The 20,936-nt window shown below is 57.6% G+C and overlaps 8 protein-coding genes across 8 annotated transcripts; all 8 read left to right on the top strand.

Moving 5' to 3' along the window:
• Positions 1-560: 560 nt before the first annotated feature.
• Positions 561-3,251, top strand: LBRM_18_0570 (putative aconitase; the record flags this gene model as incomplete). The annotated part of the gene is made up of 1 exon (XM_001563931.2): positions 561-3,251. One exon carries the CDS (start codon positions 561-563, stop codon positions 3,249-3,251), a length of 2,691 nt encoding a protein of 896 aa, XP_001563981.1.
• A 1,570-nt stretch (positions 3,252-4,821) lies between these two features.
• On the top strand, positions 4,822-6,087 carry LBRM_18_0560 (conserved hypothetical protein; the record flags this gene model as incomplete). Its single annotated transcript, XM_001563930.2, has 1 exon — positions 4,822-6,087. One exon carries the CDS (start codon positions 4,822-4,824, stop codon positions 6,085-6,087), a length of 1,266 nt encoding a protein of 421 aa, XP_001563980.2.
• Positions 6,088-6,854: 767 nt separating this feature from the next.
• On the top strand, positions 6,855-7,736 carry LBRM_18_0550 (conserved hypothetical protein; the record flags this gene model as incomplete). The annotated part of the gene is made up of 1 exon (XM_001563929.2): positions 6,855-7,736. The coding sequence occupies one exon, from the start codon at positions 6,855-6,857 to the stop codon at positions 7,734-7,736; it is 882 nt and encodes a 293-aa protein (XP_001563979.2).
• Positions 7,737-8,276: 540 nt separating this feature from the next.
• LBRM_18_0540 (putative uracil-DNA-glycosylase) lies at positions 8,277-9,398 on the top strand (the record flags this gene model as incomplete). The annotated part of the gene is made up of 1 exon (XM_001563928.1): positions 8,277-9,398. One exon carries the CDS (start codon positions 8,277-8,279, stop codon positions 9,396-9,398), a length of 1,122 nt encoding a protein of 373 aa, XP_001563978.1.
• A 2,049-nt stretch (positions 9,399-11,447) lies between these two features.
• Positions 11,448-13,319, top strand: LBRM_18_0530 (conserved hypothetical protein; the record flags this gene model as incomplete). The annotated part of the gene is made up of 1 exon (XM_001563927.1): positions 11,448-13,319. One exon carries the CDS (start codon positions 11,448-11,450, stop codon positions 13,317-13,319), a length of 1,872 nt encoding a protein of 623 aa, XP_001563977.1.
• Positions 13,320-14,361: 1,042 nt separating this feature from the next.
• LBRM_18_0520 (putative tubulin-specific chaperone) lies at positions 14,362-15,060 on the top strand (the record flags this gene model as incomplete). The annotated part of the gene is made up of 1 exon (XM_001563926.1): positions 14,362-15,060. One exon carries the CDS (start codon positions 14,362-14,364, stop codon positions 15,058-15,060), a length of 699 nt encoding a protein of 232 aa, XP_001563976.1.
• Positions 15,061-16,227: 1,167 nt separating this feature from the next.
• On the top strand, positions 16,228-17,616 carry LBRM_18_0510 (putative serine carboxypeptidase (CBP1); the record flags this gene model as incomplete). The annotated part of the gene is made up of 1 exon (XM_001563925.1): positions 16,228-17,616. One exon carries the CDS (start codon positions 16,228-16,230, stop codon positions 17,614-17,616), a length of 1,389 nt encoding a protein of 462 aa, XP_001563975.1.
• A 1,946-nt stretch (positions 17,617-19,562) lies between these two features.
• Positions 19,563-20,372, top strand: LBRM_18_0500 (putative phosphatidic acid phosphatase; the record flags this gene model as incomplete). Its single annotated transcript, XM_001563924.1, has 1 exon — positions 19,563-20,372. One exon carries the CDS (start codon positions 19,563-19,565, stop codon positions 20,370-20,372), a length of 810 nt encoding a protein of 269 aa, XP_001563974.1.
• Between the last annotated feature and the right edge of the window lie 564 nt (positions 20,373-20,936).

Genomic DNA, 20,936 nt, shown 5'->3' with positions numbered 1-20,936 from the left:
TTTTTCCACGGACGACAGAAACAACATTATCACTTCCAGCTTACGTTCCCTCCCCCCCCCCACCTCTCTTTCCTCTCTCCCTCCCCTCCATCTCTTTTGCTACTTCCACTTCCAGCTTTAGTCGCAGTCGGGGGAGGGGGACATTTGTACCTCAGCAAGTAGCCCGTTTACCTCTCTTCTCTCCTTGTGGTTTTAGTGCTTGCTGGGTGCAAATAAATTGCTTCTTTGGCGACAGACAAACAGCACCCACGCAGAGCCAGTCCTTGCGCTTGCCTTTTATTATCAGCACAGACGCATACACCTACTCTCCTCACTCGGGGCACGCACGCACATACAGACGACGTGGAGTCGGCGAAGAAGCAAATAAGAAGACTCTTGGGAAGGGGTTATACAGGGAGCACCAACTTTTTGCCTTTTCTGCCTTTATATATATCTATATATATCTCCCTGTGCCTGTGTATCGCCCCTTTCGTATTTATAGCTGTCATTTCTGGCTTAGGAACTGATTACACCATCTGTACAAGAGCTCCCCCACCCTTTCCTCTCTTTGGCTGAGAAAAATGTTCCGCACTGGCATACAGCTAGCCAAGAAGTGTCCTCGCCCAAACCCCTTCAATGCCAAGTTCCTGACGTCTCTGCAGGCCGACGGCGGTAGCGCCAAGTACTACAAGATCAACGAGATCAGTGCCAAGTACTGCCACCTCCCTTTCTCCATCCGTGTTCTCCTAGAGTCCGCGGTGCGCAACTGCGATGAATTCGATGTGACATCGTCGGCGATAGAAAGCATCTGCGACTGGAAGGTTAACTGTACTAAGGGAATCGAGATCCCGTTCAAGCCAGCTCGCGTAGTGCTGCAGGACTTCACTGGCGTACCATGCGTCGTGGATCTGGCAGCCATGCGTGACGCGATGAAGCGCCTCGGCGGTGACCCGCGCTGCATTAACCCGCAGATTCCTGTCGACCTTGTCGTTGACCACTCGGTGCAGGTGGACTGCAGTGACACGCCGGACGCGGTGGAGCAAAACCAGAAAATGGAGATGCACCGCAACCGCGAGCGCTTCGAGTTCCTCAAATGGGGCTCGAAGGCGTTCGAGAAACTTTTGATTGTCCCGCCGGGCTCTGGGATTGTGCACCAGGTAAACCTCGAGTATCTCGCCCACGTTGTGTTTAACACGGACGGGCTGCTATACCCGGACTCCGTCGTCGGCACCGACTCGCATACGACGATGGTCAATGCTCTAGGTGTCATGGGGTGGGGTGTTGGCGGTATCGAGGCCGAGGCTGGCATGCTCGGCCAGTCCCTCTCCATGGTGCTTCCGCAGGTTGTTGGCTACAAATTCACTGGCAAGCTGATGGAGGGATGCACGGCAACCGATCTCGTGCTTACCGTCGTGAAGAACCTTCGTAAGCTCGGTGTGGTAGGCAAGTTTGTCGAGTTCTACGGCCCCGGTGTCGACGCGCTCTCAGTCGCTGACCGCGCCACCCTGGCCAACATGGCGCCAGAGTACGGTGCCACCACCGGCTACTTTCCGATCGACGAAGAGACGATCAAATACCTCAGGAGTACGAATCGCACCGCCATGCACGTAGCCCGCATCGAGAACTACGTCAAAGCTGTTGGGCTCTTCCGCACGGGCAACGAGAAGATCGAGTACACGCAGGACCTGGAACTGGACCTCTCCACGGTGGTGCCGTGCGTTGCCGGACCGAAGCGCCCACACGACAACGTGCCCCTGAAAGATCTGTCGAAGGACTTCAAGGCCTGCATGTCGGCCAAAACTGGCTTCAAGGGCTTCGGTATCCCGGAGGGGGAGCACGCGAAGAGAGTCAAGTACACCGTCAACGGTCAGGAGGCGACGATGGAGCACGGTAGCGTCGTGATCGCGGCTATCACCTCCTGCACGAACACCTCGAACCCGACCGTACTCGTCGCGGCGGGTCTTCTGGCGCAGAAGGCCCTGAAGAAGGGCATGAAGGTGGCGCCTGGCATCAAGACATCTCTATCGCCGGGCTCACACGTGGTGACCAAATACCTGGAAAACTCCGGCCTGCAGAAGAGCCTCGATGCACTCGGCTTTAGCACGACGGGATACGGCTGCATGACATGCATCGGCAACTCGGGCGAGATCGCACCAGAGGTATCCAAGTGCATCACGGAGAACAACTTCGTTGCCGCAGCGGTACTCTCTGGAAACCGCAACTTTGAGGCCCGCATACACCCACTGACGGCTGCCAACTACCTGGCATCGCCGCCGCTCGTCATCGCCTTCGCGCTCGCCGGACGCACGAATATTGATTTTGACAAGGAGCCGATCTCGAATGGCGTGTACCTGCGCGACATCTGGCCCAGCAACGAGGAAATTGCGGAGGTGGTGAACAAGTTCGTGACGCCTGGCCTGTTCAAGGAGGTGTATGCCAACATCACAACCATGAACGCGAAATGGAATATGCTCCAGGTGGAGGAAGGCGAGTTCTACCAGTGGGACCCCAAGTCGACGTACATCCACAATCCACCGTACTTTGACGGGATGACGCTCGATCCGCCTGGAGCGAAGAGCATCGAGAACGCTGCTTGTCTCGCCATCTTTGGCGACTCCATCACGACGGATCACATCTCACCTGCCGGCAACATCGCCAAAGACTCGCCTGCAGCAAAGTTTCTCATGAAGCAGGGAGTGGAGCGCAAGGACTTCAACACGTACGGCTCGCGTCGCGGTAACGACGAGGTGATGGTGCGCGGCACCTTCGCCAACACGCGTCTCGGCAACCGCCTGGTCGGCGATGGTCAGACGGGCCCGTACACGGTGTACCACCCGAGTGGCGAGAAGATGTTCATCTTCGATGCGGCCATGAAGTACAAGGCGGCCGGGGTGCCGACGGTAATCCTGGCCGGTAAGGAGTACGGCAGCGGCTCGTCGCGCGATTGGGCCGCTAAGGGGCCGTTCCTGCAGGGTGTGAAGGCGGTCATCGCGGAGAGCTTCGAGCGCATTCACCGCTCGAACTTGGTGGGGATGGGCGTCATTCCGCTGCAATTCAAGGCCGGCGAGAGTGTCACCTCGCTTGGCTTGACCGGCAAGGAGTCCTTTTCGGTCAAATTACCTGGAGAGATGCGCCCGCTTCAAGACATTGTCGTGAAGTGCAGCAACGGCAAGAACTTTACTGCGGTGCTGCGCATTGATACCGAGATGGAGGTGAAGTACATCGAGAATGGCGGCATTCTCAACTACGTGCTGCGTTCTAAAATTCAGTAAAGCGACGAAGGGGGGAAGACGCGCTTGCACCTTTTCAACACATCCCATCTGCGACTTGTTCTGATGCTTTTTTCGGGTAGTGGCCACGCGGAGATGAATAAAAGCAACAACAACTCTGTATGTGTGGGGGGAGGGGGAAGTACCGTGAGGGCAATCAATAGCACGCGCATAAAGGAAAAGAGAGAGGGCTGTCTCTGTGTGCGTGTGTACCTGTTCGTAGGCGTGACTGCACGTGTGCGCTGGAGAGCGGTGCGGTGTGTTGCGCGCCGTCTTCCTACTCGTACTCTCCTCACTCTCTTACTCCCATTCCCCTCCCTTCGTCTTCGCTGCTGCTCATGTCGGTTCGCCCTCCCACCACACTTTTTACTCGAATCTGTTTCTCTTAGTGCGGGAGCGTGGCGCCGGTTTATGGCGGCCATTCTTTATTACCCCCTTTTTTTCCTCTTTTCCATTGACCCTTCGAGGTATGGTGCCTGCTTGTGTGTTGGTGCTATCGCTTTATCGCTCTCCAGATGCTTCATCCCATTACCCTTCCCCGCCGCTTACCTCACCCTCTTTATCGCTCTCTCCGCACCTCTCGTCTGCCCCTGTGTGTGTGTGTGGGGGGGGGGGGGACGCAAGGGTGGGTAGTGGCGGGTAAGGGTAATCCTTTTCTTCGCATATTTTCGCACATGTGTTCCTGTGCATGTGTTACGTTAGTGATGATGGGAATACTCGTGATGGGGGTAAAACAAGGTGAAATCGAATGTGCGTCGTGCACAAGTGTCCGTGACTCTCTCTCTTTCTCTAGCGATCTATGTGGGTCTGTTTCTCTGAATAAATTTCAAGTCGATCGTACGACCATCTTGGAAAAAACGAGGGCTAAAAAGAGCGTCATTCACTCCTCCACATCCCCTCTTACCCACTATCCTCGATGAATGCACACACCTGGCAAGGGGTAGGAGGGGGGATAGGTGAGGGACGCATGCAGGGCTTTGTTGCTGGTCGGATTCGCCGGGTCTCCTCCTTCCTGTGCGGAGGTGGACCACAGTAGCAACGGCAACCCTGCATCACACAGCCCCTACTACCATTGGTAATCCGTGTCGGTGCTGGTAGTCGTGCTTTGACGGTGGTAGCGAAAAAAAAAAGCATCAATTGGCAGCAGAGCATTTCCTCTTTCGTTCGTTCCGCTGTACGGTTTGCGTCGAGATTGACCGTGAACACCGTCGCAACTTCCTGCTGTGTACGCGTCTCCACCTATTACGTATCCCCATTGATTGGCCTCCCCTTTTATTTCTTTTCTCGTCTCCTCGAGCGCCGCGCATCTCCTGCGGACCTCTCGGCATCTCTTACGAAAATGGCTCTCACGGTCGCGCTGATTCACCCACCCTCTTCTGTCTCCCTCTTCTTGCCCAGCGGCTGGTGCGAAGGGGCCAACTAACTTTGCTGATTTGTCTTGGGGCTGAGCGGCGCGTCCGTTTGTTTTTTGATCTCCTCAGTCCTCTCTCTCCCCCTCCTCCCCTCTTTTTCTGCGCGTCGTCTTCGGAAGCAAACCCGCAATCCGGCTCCGGTTATTAGAGGCAATCGAAAGATGCCGCCACTGACGCTCGAGCAGGTGCTGGCGCGGTCCATGCGGTTGCCCCCTCAGCGTGCTCAGCAGCAGGTCGCACGCCTCTACAAGAGACACGAGTCAGCTGAACTTGCCGGCAGTCTGGGAGAAGCTACTTCGACCGCGATGGGGAGCAGTTCAGTCGGTTCAGCTGTACCCAGCAGCAGCAGGATTGCTGCGATGATGGGGGGCCGACATGTTGCAAAGCGTGGTAGCGCTCTCCGGAGCGGCGTGTCCACGACGGCGGCGAACAAGGAGAAACTGGACTTCTTTGAGCTCATGGAGCGCGAGGATGCGCAGCGGCGAGCCAGTCATTTGAGTATCCATAGCAGCGGCCACCTTGTTCGCAATAGTGCTGACCTCACAGCGTACCTAAAGGCGGCGCAGCGTACCGGTGACTGGGAGGGAGGCCTGCAGGCATTTGCCGAGGCAACCGCACTGCCCGCTGTGGCGGCGATACTGACGGCGTCAGAGGCTTCAGCAGCTGCTGTTGCCGCCTCCACTACAGGCACGTCAATCTTGTCCACCTCGCCGCCGCCTGCGCCTTCCGGGTCTGGTGTCAACCCCAACATGGTTCAGATCAGCGCTATTCTCGAGATGTGTGCCTCGGCAGAAAAGTGGGACCTAGTAGAGAAGATCAGCGCCTTTTTTGCGCCTGCCTACCCCGACGCCTTCAGTCGCGCGGTTGAACTCCTGGCACGACGTCCGTCGTCGGACTCGAGTGCCGGCGAGCGAAGATGGCGCTCCGCCTTCGCTTACCTGACCACTCGCTGCCCGCTGCCCGCTGCTGAGATTTCGGTGGAGGCGTTCAACGTGTGTCTGCGCGCCTGTGAGGCGGAGCTGGACTGGCGAGGCGCGCTGGAGGTGGTGCGAGCCATGGGACCGAACCCGCTCCAAGGCTGGTGGGCCGCCGAAGAAGAGAGCGACAAGGTCGGCACCGCTGCGGTCGAGGCCTCGGTTTCTCGTTTAGGGACGACGTCAGACCTTACCGAGGCGGATACGCTGTCCTCATCACTGTCGACTGCATCGACCCCCTCTGTACCGCCCATGTCGACGCCGCCGTCGCCGAACGTGGTAAGTTACGCGACGCTCATTTCAACACTGGAGCAGGGCGGCAAAGAGAGCCTTGCCTCGGCGGTGCTGAATCGGCTGCCGGCGGTTGAGAAGGAAGAGATTACGGCCTCGTATGCTGCGCTGATTATGGTGTGGTCGAATCAGATTCTATACAAGCGGCGGCGGCGCTTCTGAATGAGACGACGATACAGTCATGCCTGTGTCAGTGTGGGCGAGAGTGGGGAGGGGGGGAGCTGGTTGATGCGCGCTGCAAGGGTGCAGTCGAAAATGTGTGTTTTTTTCGCAGTGGCCTGCAGATGCGACGCGTATGCGTTTTTTTTCTGTGATTGAATATTCATGGAAAGTGCTGATGCGATGAAGTCGGAAAGGAAGAGAGAGAGGGGGGGAGGAAAACACCTGGACAGTAGGTGAGGGCTGCGCAGCGAGAGGTGACTTGCTCACCGAGCACCTTTACGTCTGTGTAGCTGAAGGAGAGGCGCACTGGCGCACACAAAGATGTAGTGCAGTTGCTCTTGTTTGGGTCTTGTAGAGCGCAGTGAGGAAAGCGGTGTGACAGCTGTGCCTGAGCACTTTACTTTCCCTTCACGGTCGTTGTCACGCACATGCACAAACATGTGTGCTCTGCGTGAGTATTGGGGAAGGCCGCGTTTCTGCTAAAATACACCGTAACGCACCATGACAAAAAAAAAGCGCTTTCATCTTCGTCTTTGCCTCCTGCCCCTCTCTTTATCCCATTATGTTTCCTCTTTGGGGGGCTGCGCATGCTCGGCAGAGTTGGCACGTGCGCACAGATAGGCACGTCTGCCCCCATGCACTCATGGTCATCTTTACCGCCTCACCTCCTTTTCTAGCTATCAGGTCGACTTTGTCTTTCTCATCGTCAAAGGTGCGTTCCACATCCCCCTTGTCTCACTTCCTGCCCGCCGCTTCTCTGTATCTGCATGTCTGCTGCGGTGACATGGCTGCAGAACAGTCTCGGCATCGATGTGACGGGTGAGTGGGCTCGCCACATTAATCTCAACGTCGGTGGCACCCTTTATACCACACGCCGGTACACGCTACGCGAGCTCAAAGGCCATCGCATTTTTGGCCCCATCCTAGAAAACCGGGCGCACCGCTGCGAGGATGGCAGTTTCCTCATCGATCGAGACGGCACCTTGTTCCGCTATGTGATTGGCTACCTCCGTGATGGACACCTCTCCGTCCCCGACAACTTCGCAGAGTGGGATATGCTGCTTCAGGAGGTACGCTACTATGATCTACCAGGAATGGAGAAGAGTATCATGGAGCGCTTCGAGTTCCAGCGAAGCGTCTTCCGTCGCAATCTTCCTCACGGGGTGTATGTGTGGTGGCCTCCAGCATCGCCGCAGATTGAAGAAAAGGCGACAGTCACGTCAGGTCCGTCTGGTCGCCTTGCAGCCACGCCTTCTCAACCCCCTTTCTCCTCCTCTCCTCCACCAATCACAGATAGTGCTACAGGGAGGTGCGCCACGCACGGTGCTGCCGCCGTCAGGGATCTGACTCGCGGACTGGAGAGGGAGGACATGGCGACGGCGGCGGTTGGTGATGCTGCAACCTCGAGTAGTGCTGGTGCTGCGTCGCCTTCGCTCTCATCAGCCTCCCTGCCTGTCCGCATTGTGCCGCCGCTGCCTGGGCTGACGGTGGAAGCGGCGTCTGGGCGGCGAGTCGTGTTCCGTGAGTCGCAGGTGCTTCAGGACCTCGACCAGCTCGTGACGGTGCTGCTCACAGCCTATGGCTTTTCAATCCAGCACTGGGACAACGAACGAGGACGCGTGCTTCTCACGCTGCCTGGGCTTATGTAAGAGAGGGATGAGGCGATGGAAATCCTCTTCCCTTCACACGAACGCGCACATAAACACTCGCAACAAACCAAAGAAAGCACGACAGCACGGCGCACAGCGTACCTTTCTTTCCGCCTCTTTTCTCTTCCAATCTCTGGCAGTGCGTGGCGGAGAGCACTGAGAGAAGCTGGGCAGTGCGTGGCTTACAAGCACACCTTGATGTACCCATGTAAACATGCGCCCCTCACACATGCACTGGTAGCAGGCTGCCATGCGTTAAGGGGACTGTTTTCCTCAGCCCCCACTCGCTCGATTCTCTCCTTCTCCTTTCTGCGAATACTATTGCTCTCTCCTGTCTGCATCTTACTTGGTCTACACACTCATGGCTGTCTGTGTGTGCGTGTATCGCCATCGTACTACGATACTTATCCAGCATCGTCCTGTTGTAGGAGCTCTTTCTCCTCTGAGTTGTAGAGGCACCGCGCGGGCACGGTGAAAGAGACGCTGAACACCCACACGCACATACACACACACACGCAGACATGGACAAAGAAGGGGGAAATGCAGAAAACACTCTTTGATCTTATGTGGAAGGGCACAAGTAGCGGCACAACCGCCGCCACCGCGACCGCCGCCGCAGGTAGAGAGCGGCAGCTGTCCTCGACTTCGAACGACCAGAACATCACGCTCCGGACGGACTCCCCGCCTAGAAAGTACGCCAAGACACAGTGTGAGAGCAGTCATCGCCGCAGTAGCTCCAGAGAACGCGAAAGTGATAACCTGAAGGGTGCCTCTAGAGATGACGCGATTGACCTCGATGCGAGTGTGTCAGTCCCACTGCCCGGGCCAACACGGCCCCAGCAGGAACAGGACGGTGTCATTGAGGAGGCGAAGAATGCCTCCAGAAGCACTACTGCACCTGCTGGCTCTGCTGCCGCTGCCTCCTCCGTCAGCAGTAGCCGTTGGCTTGCCGGCCTCATCACCAACCCTGAGTGGAGGGACTTCTTGGCTCCCATTACGGCTGATTCGTGGCGAAAGGGTGCCTTTATCCGCATTGAACGCTTTCTCGATGAGGAGAAGGAAAAGGGCAGAGTCATACTGCCGCCCGCCGCGGACATCTTCAACGCTTTCAACAGCTGTCCGTTTCGAGGTTTGAAGGTGGTCCTGCTCGGCCAGGACCCGTACCACGATCTTCACCAAGCGCATGGGCTCTGCTTCTCCGTCTTGCCCGATGTGCCGCTTCCGCCGAGTCTGCGCAACATATACAAGGAGCTCACGACAGACATTGCGGGTTTCCAGGCACCAAAGCACGGCTACCTGCAGAGCTGGTCGGAGCAGGGGATGCTGATGCTCAACGCGACTCTGACCGTTGAGGCTCACAAGGCCAACTCGCACAGCAAAACTAGTGGCTGGGCTGCCTTCACCGACGCCGTCATTCAGCACCTCTCCCAACACCATCCCAACCGGCTCGTGTTTCTGCTCTGGGGCGGCTACGCACAGCAGAAAAAGAGGCTCATAGATACAAGTCGGCACGTTGTTCTGGAGAATGTGCACCCGTCACCGCTGAGCGCCAACCGCGGTTGGTTTGGGTGCCGCTGCTTTTCTGCGTGCAACGAGGCGCTGCAGCGCATGAGCCACCTTCCCATGTATTGGCAACTGCCCTTGAATGCTCCGCTACACTGACAACGGCGGGAAGAGCGAAGAAAGGGAACGGGCCCGTGTCACGACAGAGCATGCGTCAGGTGTGAGATGTAGGGACGAGTGCTCGTGGCGTCTCTGCGTGTGTGTCTGTGCCCTTTCATTCAACTTCCGACGTGTACCTTACACGAAGCGCCCAGCCACCGGGCTCTGGGGCCTCCGCCCTGTGTTCGCCTCTCTCCTGCTTCCCCAAATCACTCCGCTACCCTTGACGCTTGGGTTTTCGCTTCCGCTCATCGAAGAGTGCCACGACAGCGTGTGCCTACGTCTGCATGCAGGGCGGCAGTGGGCATTTGGCAGCGGCTGTGGTGCTGAATCCCTTCACCTGATCACGATCGCCTTGCACAGAACGACTCTACAAACCCACAGAGACACGAAAAGGGAAAGAGAAAGCAGCAACTACACCAAAGCATGGAATACGTGGGAGCTGGGCGATGGGGTTGAGCCAGTGGAGAGGGGGGAGGGTCGGAGGGCGGGAGTGCAGCGATGGCCTCGAGATAGTCAGGGGGAGGGCTAGTAAGACGCACTGAAGCTCCTGTTCGGGCTCTCCCATGACTCTCGAAAAGAAGTAGAGCTTCGCAGTCGCCTACGTGAGGAGGAGGGTGGTGACGCCTTGCAAAACAGCGCTGCCACTCTTACAGGCTGCTCTTGGCCCTCCCCTCGCTTTTTCGTCGTCGTTTCACAGCCGTCAAGTGTGTGTGTATGTGCGCATTTCCTACTCGGATGGGCGCTCGCGGTGTGTCATCTCCTCTCTCTCTCCATTCACTCTCCAGTGATGTCTGCACACGAGGTTCTGCATAGGGTGAGAGGATGTCTTTCGCTCGTCTTCAACTCCTTTCCTATCTCTCTCTCTCCTGTACCCACTGGCTAACGCCGTCGACCTCTCCTTTCTCGTTTCGTCCCTCTCGTTCTTCCTCCCACCCCCACGTATGCGGCACTTTGCCTTTCTGCTGCATTGTCCGCGCACTCTTCGATACCGCGCGGGGCGCGCATTGGGCTTTTACTTGACCTTCTCACATCCGTCCTCGCGCTTGTAGATAAGCGCCCATGTGGGAGCGTGTAGGGATGCCTATGGTATCCAAGAGTGCCACGTCAGTGCGCTCTCTTTTGTGTAAGGGGTTCAACGAGGTCTTCCTTGATCACATCTGGGATGCTGTCCCGCTGTCTTCAACCCACAAATGCCGCTATGCTGGTGATGGGGGGCACCCCCTGCAAAGACGAAGAGAAGGGTGAAGGGTTGGGGCTACACCTCGCGGTCCATTCACAAGACTTCCAGGCGACAAACGACGGCTAGCCCTGCACAGCGCCGCACCGCTTTCCCTTTGGATCTCGGTGGTGCTCACCCTCATACCAAGAGCACCACCGACCCGCTTCTCCTCTCCACTTCGGCGAAGTGGGCAGCACGAGCGAGACAAGGCCGAGGGCTGCGCACTCTCCCGCCTCCTGAGATCCATGCCTGCGCCTCCCCCCCCCCCCTCTCTCTCTCCAAACGGCGGTTTGGCATGTCTCGACTTCATGAGCGCCGGTGACGCACTCCCTTTTTTGTGTGTTTTATGTGGTTTGGACTTTTTGTGTGTGGAAAGAGGGTGAGGGAGGGAGGGGGGGGGAAGAGGGACACGACGACATCTCTGCAGTGCCTCTCAGACGTGTTCCCGAACTCATCTCTCTCCCTCTGTACCCACGGCATCCACAGGCTTTTTTTTGCTTCACTCTGGTCCCTCTCTCTGTCTCCCGCTTCTTCGCTCTCACGTAACATTTGTGCCTCTGTAGCCCACGCAAGGGAACCCGAAGGGCCGTATCGTCATTTTCGAGAGTGGCGCACGTCCCACTTCTTCTCTTGCCACTCCTTCCCCTCCCCCCCCCCTCTACCCACAGGCACACGGACATACTCACAGACGCGCTCATCCATACAAGGCTGCATATATAGCCACGGCGGCATTTAGAACCCCTCTCTCTTCCTTACCCTCACTGCTGCTCACTGGCCCCCCCTCTCTAGCTCGCTTGCTAAATCCACACGATCAAGAGGTCGCATACATGAGTCACACGACCCCGACCGACATCATCACTGAAGCAGCTGGGGGCCCGTCCTCCAACCCTGCTGTAAGCCGAATGGCGGCCGTGCACGATGCTGACGACATGGACCTCGACGCCCTCCGGCACTCCGTTCAGATGCAGAAGCAGCTTGACCTTCCACCGCCACCCACGGCACAGCTGCTGCGGGTGCCAGAGGTGATGGATGACTTTGTTCGAAACTTCCTCTATCGTAACGGCATGACGCGCACCCTGCAGACTTTTGAGAGCGAGTGGTATTGCAAGGCTGGCGGCGGCATTGGTAGCATCGACGTCTCGCTGGAAAATCCAATGGTCCCGGACAACTACCACGAGACGATGGCGCTGCAGAACCGCATCGAGCTGCTGGAGCGCGAGCTGCGCCAGCATGCAGAGCTGAACACGCGTGTCGTGCAGCAGTGGACGCAAGCGAAGAAAGACCGTGAGTATCATCGCACAAGCCACCAGCGTGTAGTGCAGGAGAACGCCCGCCTCAGTCGTCTTCTGAGGCAGGCAGGCCAGCATGCTGAGCTGGTGAACCCGACGTTGACGGAGTCCCGCATTCGGTGCGAGCAGCTCCTAAAGGCGAAGTCGCTCCTGACAATCGAGCGCGACAAGCTGCGAAGAGAGAAGGAGCAGCTCGAGGCGCGGGTGGCGGAGCTGGAAGGACAGCAGCAGCAGCAGCAGGAAGCATTTGGCGGTACCTCCATGAGGCCTAAACCCCCAACTGCAAACCATCGCGCTGGCAACTGGAAGTCGTCGCACGCGAGCGGCCAGTCAAACGTGGCCTCGCGTCGTCGCCTTGCGTCGTCGCCATCTCCAGCGAACACGAGGGCGGCCGATGCAGAAACAGACGGATTTGTGTGGCCCCTTGACGATCGCTTGCACCCCCATGGGCAAACTGCTGTCGTGCCCTTTTCGGGCAACGCTGACGGTGGGCAGCCGGGCTTCCCATCCGGTGAGTCCCCAGCAAGTGAGTGGGTAGAGCAGTCCTCTTTCCAGGCGCACACGATGGCAGTTACAAGTGTCGCGCTGCACCCCTTCAAGCCAGTCGTGGCGAGTGGCAGCGACGATGGCAGCTGGCGGCTGTCAACGCTGCCTGCTGGGGACGCCATCGTCTCTGGACAGGGTCACAGCAACTGGATCTCGTGCGTTGGCGTGCACCCGCGCGGCACCATGCTCGCCACCGGCTCGGGAGACAAGACGGTCAAACTCTGGGATTTTGCGAGTAACCGCTGCGCCGCCACACTTAGCGCCCACACAAACAGTGTCTGGGACCTCGAGTTTCAGGAAACCGGCCTTCTGTTGGCGAGTGCGGCGCTGGACAAGACGGCGCGTGTGTGGGACGTGGAGCGGGGCGTGTGCCGGCAAACACTGCGAGGGCACCAGGATGCAGTGAACACTGTCAGCTGGCTGCCGTACACGAATCTGCTGCTCACGGGCAGCGCAGATAAGTGCGTTGCCGTCTGGGACGCCCGGCAAGGCACCAAGGCACAGTCCTTCACTGGCCATCGTGGCGCCGTGTTATCCGTGGCAGCCGGGCCGGTGGGGAGATCCCTCTTCGCCTCCTGCGACACCCAAGGCGCTGTCGTTATCTGGGATGCCCGCTGCATGGTGCAGCTTCTCCGCGTCGAATGCGGACCGCAGCCGGCCAACTGCGTCGCAGTGGACGGCGGCGGTCACAACGTCGCGGTCGCCAGCGACGACGGTACCATCAAGATCATCGATGTGGAAGAGTCGGTGGTGACAGAGATGGTGGGTCATGAAGGCCCGGTGCAGAGCGTGGCGTTCGACCTCTCAAGTCATCGCTTCCTCGTCAGCGGCAGTAGTGATCGCACCGTTCGGTACTGGTGCTGAAGCCATCGAAGCACCAGTTGCTTTAGTGGACCACGGCATGTTTACCTATCACCCGCCCTGATCGTCCACCCATGCACGTGTGCTCAGGGCCTTGGTCGACCCACGAGCTTGAATCAGGGAGGGGAGGGATGTATATTAGTATCTGTGGCGAATCTCGCTTTTTCTTTGTGCTTTGTTGGCCTGCATGTTGCTAGCGCACGCGCCGTTGTGTACATGTATGTGTGTATTCGTGGGCCTGGAGGGAGGTGGGAGGGGACTGGTAGCTGAAGTAGTTGTCGATGGGATGCGCAGGGAGGGGATCGAGTTTGGTGGAAGAGGAAGGTGCGTCGGGTACCAACGCCGACTTGCGAAAGTGCGATGGCGCTGCAAGCGGTTGTGTACCCTGCTCTCGTAGATGCTATGCTCATTTTCTCTCGCCCTTATGCCGCCACCCCAGTGCTATCTCCGGACTTGGACGCACCATCAGCTTCTTTTTTTGCTGGTGTATGTATCACTTGCACAGCTTTTAGCATGCACACACACACACAAGGGGGGAATCCCACCACGAACCCACCATCACCACCGCCGTCGCCGCGATTTTGGCCACTGCACGTACAGGTTCGTTTCTCTCTCTCCGCTGCTCGCGCACGCACAACAACAACAACAACAAGAGAAAACTTGTGCGTGTGGTTCGAACAGAAGAAGATGTTGCAGAACATGCGGCCGCAAATGCACGGTTATGCCATACAGAAGTGCAGAGTGTTGTACAGTCGTCATCTACGCTGACGCTCTTACCACCACCACCACCACCACCCCCTCCTCGCCACTTCCAACATCCTGCAGTTCTTTACTGTGATGCATCCCCCTCCTCATAAAAATAAATAAATACATCGATTCTCTTTCACTCGCTTCTCTCACCTCTTTGCCTGTCTTCTGCCCCCCCCCCCACCACCAACTTGCTCACGCCTTTTCCTGCACTGCACTCGCAACACCCTGTCAATTCACTCGATAGCGCGCGTGCGCCCTTCCCCTCTCACAAGTCGCACTGCACAGGCAAGAACCCATGTCTGTTGTTAAGGTGGCCATCACCCACTCGGCGAGCCAGCGTGTGGTACCGGAGAAGTCCTACGGACTTACACAGACAGTACAGAGCATTAAAGACGACATGTACTCTCGGTTCGGCATCCCGGCGGAGCAGATTCGACTAGAGCTGTACGACACCCGCGACTGCAAGGTAGAGGGTGACATGAAGGATGAGAAACTGCTTGGCTTTTATGGATGCGAGACAGGGTATCGCATCCACGTCGTCGACCTTCGACCTACCGCGCAGGTGGAGAACTACGACGATGTATCGAAGGTGGAGAAGTACGTAATGACAGACGAAGAGTGGCTTAAGCGGCCCGACAACCTCCGCGCCTACAAGGAGCGCATGCTCGCCCTGCAGCGCGAGGAGATGACGAAGGCTGGCATCGAGGTGCCGACCGGACCGGACGATGACAGCTACAAAGCTGAAGCTGAGAAAATGAAGGTAGGTGACCGCTGCTGTTGCCAACCCGGCGAGCGCTTCGGCACGGTGCGGTACGTTGGACGCGTTGCCGCACTGAAGCCGGGGTACTGGGTCGGCGTCGAGTTTGACGAGCCCGTCGGCAAATCCAACGGCACTGTTAAAGGGGTAACACTGTTTGAATGCTTGCCCCTGTACGGCGGTGTGATGCGCCCCGATCAGGTGAAGGTGGGCGACTTTCCTCCTGAGGAGTACTGAGGGGGTGGAGCTGTTATCAATGCCAATCCGCCTTCATACGTACTTCGGCCCCTCCTCCTCCAATACCGAAGATAGCCACACACACAGAGAGAGAAGCACGGGTGGTGGTTCATCGCCCTCCTCCTTTCCCATCTCGCTAGAATGCCAGTACGTGTACGTAGGAGCGCTGGTGTGTGTGTGTGCGCACATGGACTGCGCCACGCTTTGCGGCAGTGGTTTCCCTCGTACCTACCGATGTGCGTCATTGCAGCAGTGGAGAGAGGGGGGTGGGGGTAGAGCGACGCAGCAGCCAAAAAAGAACCACAACAATAAAAACGAGATTTGCACTTCTCTCTTCTTTTTTTTTTCCGGTCCTGCCGTCAGCCCCATATCGCTTTCTCACTACCGCTTGACCTGCTCTCCTCTCAGTACACACACACACACACACGCCTGTTCCACGTCCTCTCTGGTGCGCCACAGTGAGAGAAGGCGCAGGCCACATCTGTCATTGTTTCCAGACTGCACGCAACCCCTCCCAGCCCCCTGCCCCCTGCCCCGCTCTTTTTCTCTAGTAACCGCTATATATATATATATATATGTGTGTGTGGGCTTCGTGTGCCCCTTCTGTGTCGCTTTTCGTTGGCTCTCCTTTGGCAAGGTTGCGGCCCCACAGGCAGCATTATCCCCACCACCCTTCTTTCGGGTGCTCTCTCGCTCTCTCTCTCTCTGTCTGTCTGTCTCTCTGTCTCCCTGCGCACCCCATAACCTGAAAACTTCTACCCCGAGCAACAACACACTAAACACACCCACATACAAGGAAAGAACAGAGGGCCAGTAAGGAGAAGGGCAGGGGGGAGGAGGAGCAGGAGAAAAGGCTTCTCTCTGTAGCGCTCCTTGGCTTCCCCTCCTACCCACCCTCTCCCCATTTGCCCACTACGTCATCTTGCACCCGCTGCTACATGACCGTCTGTCCTCCTCTCCTCGAGCGACCTTCTCTCGCTACACTCTTGCTAAAACCTGTACAATATCAGCGAAACAGTACCTTGCTGTTTACTATGTGAGTGGGTGTGTTCCAGCGACACACGCGGCTCGAGTAGCACTACGTCCTCCCCATCCACCACTCTTTGGCTTCCATTCTATGATTCCTCTTGCGTGTCCTCCTCTCTCTTTCCTCGCAGTACGTCGCCAATGACAGCTTCTCACTCGAAGACAGCGCTGCTGGTCGCGCTGCTAGTGGCGACGGTGCCCGTTACGTGCCTGGGCACCGTTGACGCAAGTGCGCCACATCACGGCTACGCGGAGTGTGATGGCTCAGTGATGCAGTCGAGCGGCTATATCCAAATTCCCGGCATCAATAACACGCTGAAACACTACTTCTTCTGGCTGTTCAGCCCCCGTAGGTGGCCATCCAGCGGTCACCCGCCGCCAGTGATCCTGTGGATGACGGGTGGTCCTGGGTGCAGCTCCAGCATGGCCTTGCTCACGGAGCTCGGCCCCTGCATGATGAACGAGACGTCTGGTGAACTCTACTACAACACCTATGGGTGGAACGACGAGGCGTACTTGTTGTTCGTGGACCAGCCGACCGGTGTGGGCTACTCGTATGGCGATAAGGCCAACTGGGCGCACAATGAGAGTGAGGTTGCGGAGGACATGTACAACTTCCTGCAGGGATTCGCGAGCCGCTTCACGTCACCGGCGATTACCGGTGCGAACGACCTCTATATCATTGGTGAGAGCTATGGTGGGCACTATGTTCCTTCAGTGGCCTACCGTGTCCTCATGGGCAACCTGCACGGTGATGGCCCGCACATCAATCTTAAGGGCATCGGCGTCGGCAACGGCCTCACGGACCCGTACACACAGCTCCCCTTCTACGCCGAAACCGCTTACCACTGGTGCAAGGAGAGTCTGGGTGCACCCTGCATTACCGAGCAGGCGTACGAGGAGATGCTCTCGCTGCTGCCGGGCTGCTTAGAGAAGACGAAGGAGTGCAACTCATGGCCTGACGACACAAATGTGTCGTGCAGCGTGGCCGCCGCGCTCTGTAGTGAGTACACGTGGGGCTACTTCGAGACCAGCCGTAACCGCTACGACATTCGCAAGCCGTGCCTCGGTGACCTCTGCTACCCGATGGAGCACACCATCAATTTTTACCAGAGCCGGGCCGTACAGGCGTCGCTGGGCGTTAGCGCTGAGGCGCAGTGGACCACGTGCAACAGCGGAGTCACCGAACTCTTCGAGAAGGACTACATGCGCAACTTTAACTGGACGATTCCTCCATTACTGGCCGCCGGGATCCGTGTGCTGATCTATGCCGGTGACATGGACTATGCGTGTAACTGGCTGGGCAACAAGGCCTGGGTCAAGGCACTGGAGTGGCCTGGTAATGCGCAGTTTAACGCCGCGCCGGATGTTGAGTTCGCTGTCAACGGTCGCTGGGCTGGCCAGGAGCGCAAGTACGCTAACTTTAGCTTTGTGCGCGTCTACGAAGCTGGCCACCTACTGCCGATGGATCAGCCGGAGGTGGCGCTGTACATGGTGAACCGCTTCCTGAACGACAAGAGTTTGCTGTAACTCTCAATCAGAGAATGGGATAGAGTACTATTAGCGTTTATGGATGTGCGAGGAGGTGAGATAGACAGGAGACATGTACCGTAAGGATTGAATCGATGCGTCCGAGATGACACTCGTCGTTGTAGACGCTCTCTCCCTCGTCTCTCGTCATCCTCGTACTCTCTTGGGGACGGTGCTGCAGACACACTTGCGCACACTCGCACACAGGGGACTGCACCAGCAGCTCCTCCGTCTTGCTTCGCCCTTCACAACTTTACAGATACGCACAGTCCTTGCAGGTGCCAGGGTGCAGCTACAGCAAGTGAAGGGAAGGCGCTTTCATCAGGTCGTCGGCTCTACTCCGGGGCCTACCTTATTCCGATTTGGGGGGTGTATTCTCTCGCCCCTGTGCTTCAATTATTCGTACTAAGCTTTTCAACGCAAGCCCTTTTTTCATCCGTGTCGTAGTAGCCTGCCCTAATGAAGGAGGGCACCTCAGTGAGTAGTATCGGTGCTCAGTACCCCCACTCTGGGTAGGAGACACCAAGTAGACACCTATCGCTGCCAATACCGTACCACTTTCGGTGATGATAAGACCAGATCCCTACAACCTAGCACAGTCAAAGCGCTTCTCCCCCACCTCCATGATACCGGCAGTCGGCCACTCGATGATAATACGCCCAAGCGACCTGCAACAGCGAACAAGTCAGCGCCGCTCATGCGACGGGCAGACTGTTAACGTGACTCGAATCTCACAGGGCACTCATCGCCCATTGATGGGGATCCCTCACCACCCCGCGGAGTGCACCAAGTGGCACCTGACATGACGGCAGCGCCTGTGATACGATCTGCTAGGGGCGGTGATGACTACGACTTGATACAGGTGACGTGCCCCGATAACTGATTCGTCCCAGTGCCGTAGGTCCCGTGTCTACGGCTACTTGTCACTAAGCGATGGACCTGTAACCGTCTAGAGGAGCTGCGGGGATACCCTCCTGCTGCACAACAGTCAATAGTCGCAACAGAAAGCAGAACAACTCCTCTACTCGCTCCTCCCGGCTACCTCGGAGTGGTGCATGCATAAATGTGTGTGACCATGTCTCTGTGCTTAAGTGTGTGTGTGTGTGTGTGTGTTCATTTCTCGAGCATCGATGCCGCCATGCTGCTGGTGCTCCTGGACATGCGAGGATAGCGGTGCTTGAAGACGAGAGCCGTTTGCCTGGCCACCTCTCCCGCTCTACAAGGGCGGAGAAGCACAGTGTTATGGACCTTGTCGAGGTCAGCACGGGCTGGGCAGACCTATGCACCCTGTTGCGCGTGTGCTGGAGTTCGGGTCTATCCCTCATCCCCTCTTCCTGTCGTTTGCTCTTTTCCCTGCTGCCGTGGCGCGAGGCCCCAGTCCCCCACCCCAATACCCCACTTCCCTACCTTCTTGCTGTGTAGTGCTTGGCCACGGTGTGCTCAGCTCTGGCGGCGACACCAACGAGGAAAGTGTGTGTATGGGGGGTAGGGGGTGGGGAGAGTGTGCGTCAGGGCGAGGAGCAGAAGAATGCACCAAGTGAAGGTGTGTGGTGAAAGAGAAACAATCTCGAACGCAAACGCATACCCGATGCCCAACCCCGCACGCACGCACCGCTCGCATAGCTGTGGGGGTTGATGCAGGCAGCATCGCCGGTGTGTTCGAGTTTTCGGGGGTGGTGTACTCGCCCCAGCGCGAAGGATAAGCGAGAAGAGGCGCCTATGCCTGCTTGCCCGTTCATCTCCTGTGTGCTTTGCATTCGCCGGGGGATGGCCGGTGTCGTTTTCTTCGCTGTGCCACTTCAGAAGTGCGCGGTGGCGCACGATCGGCCGGAGAAAAGGAGGCGCAGAGACCATGAGGTGGTCCCCGTCTCCTCTTCACGGCCAGTGCTTCACCACCCCCTTACTGGTGCAGAAACGCTGCCGCCACCTAGGCTGGCGTCGTTGACATGGCATGCCCGCGCATGTCACCCATCGGCCTCTTGCTCCCCCTCGCTCTCTATTTCAGTTCTTTCAGAGGCACTCGCGTCCATAGTGATCGTGTCTACCTTCACCCTCCGGGTGTCAGCCGCCACCGTAGCGCCCCTTTGCCGGCCCTTTCACACGCGCCTCATTCGGTTGCGCACGCACACGCGCAAAGCAGCCCCAATCCATTATTGCTGGGGTCTGGGCCCTGTTCTGCGACCCGCCGCTCTGCCATCCCGCCCTCTACTGCTTCCCTCCCCTACCCTTCCTTGACAAGAAGGCCGCGGGCAAAACGAGCAAAGATGGGGTCGCTCCGCCTCAACGAGGTGTTGCGTTTTATCTTCTTCTTTCGGCTGCATGACTATCTCCTGTGTATCCTCTGCGGCCTAATCGGCTTTGGCGTGGGCAGGGTGCGCCCGTACTGCCGGGAATTTTCGTGGACAGATCTGAGCATCAACTTTCCCTTCAGCAAGAGCCCCGCGTTCCCGACATGGACGTTGTTCATCATCTCCGCCGCGCCGCTTGTCGTCTACGTCCTCGGTGAGGCGATGCGCCATTGCTGGCTTGCACGCCGGCACGGCGGAATTCTGGCCCACGAGCCGTACGCGGAGCACACACTGATTTTGATGGGGAGCCAACGCCATGGTGGTGATGGGGCAGAGATGAGCATGAAAGCGGGATGGCAAGGCTCGGACTTCGAGGCACCGCCCCTGGCGCTCTCTTCCGACTCATCGAAGCCTCAGAACTCGACCAGCGGGCGCGAACCAACCCAGGAGGTTGCAGGTTTGCTTTGAGACGGCGGCCGTTTGCACCTGCCTGCCATCTATCAGCGTTCGCCGCCGCCCGAGAAATTTTGTGGCAGCTTGTCCCCCCCCCCCCCCGGGCATTCTCTAGCCATCCGTGTACTCAGTAGTCGCACCTTGTCACCTCAGTACTCTTGTTACACGGCCAACAAAACAGGAGCACGGGGGTTTTCCCCCGTTTTGTTTTTCTGTGTTCGCCGACTTTCTCGACTTCACACGCTTTCCTGTTGTTTCCTCAAGTGTTGCCGGACGTCTCACTGAGTATCGGCATTCTGATCGCTTCCTCATCATCATAGCTGTCATGCTGTAGAAGAAAATGTCAAAGGTGAAACGGGGCCTCTGTATACGTGCAGAAGCTCAGCGCACGCACTTCTTCTCTCTTTCCCCAGTTGTTACTCTTTCTTCGCCTCCTCGATTCTTACACAGGGAGCGCTTCTCTGTGTTTTCTTTCTTTTATGGTTGTTGTTTTCGATTGTCTCTGAACCCTCTTGCTGGTTGTCGGCCTCTCCCTTCCTCTCTTCCGGCGCTGGAAGGTGAAGTCTTCACGACGCGGCG

Source organism: Leishmania braziliensis, chromosome 18, assembly GCF_000002845.2.
Source record: "Leishmania braziliensis MHOM/BR/75/M2904 complete genome, chromosome 18".
NCBI lineage: Eukaryota > Euglenozoa > Kinetoplastea > Trypanosomatida > Trypanosomatidae > Leishmania > Leishmania braziliensis.
Note: the sequence above shows the minus strand (reverse complement) of the source record. Positions and strands in the feature narration are given on the sequence as shown.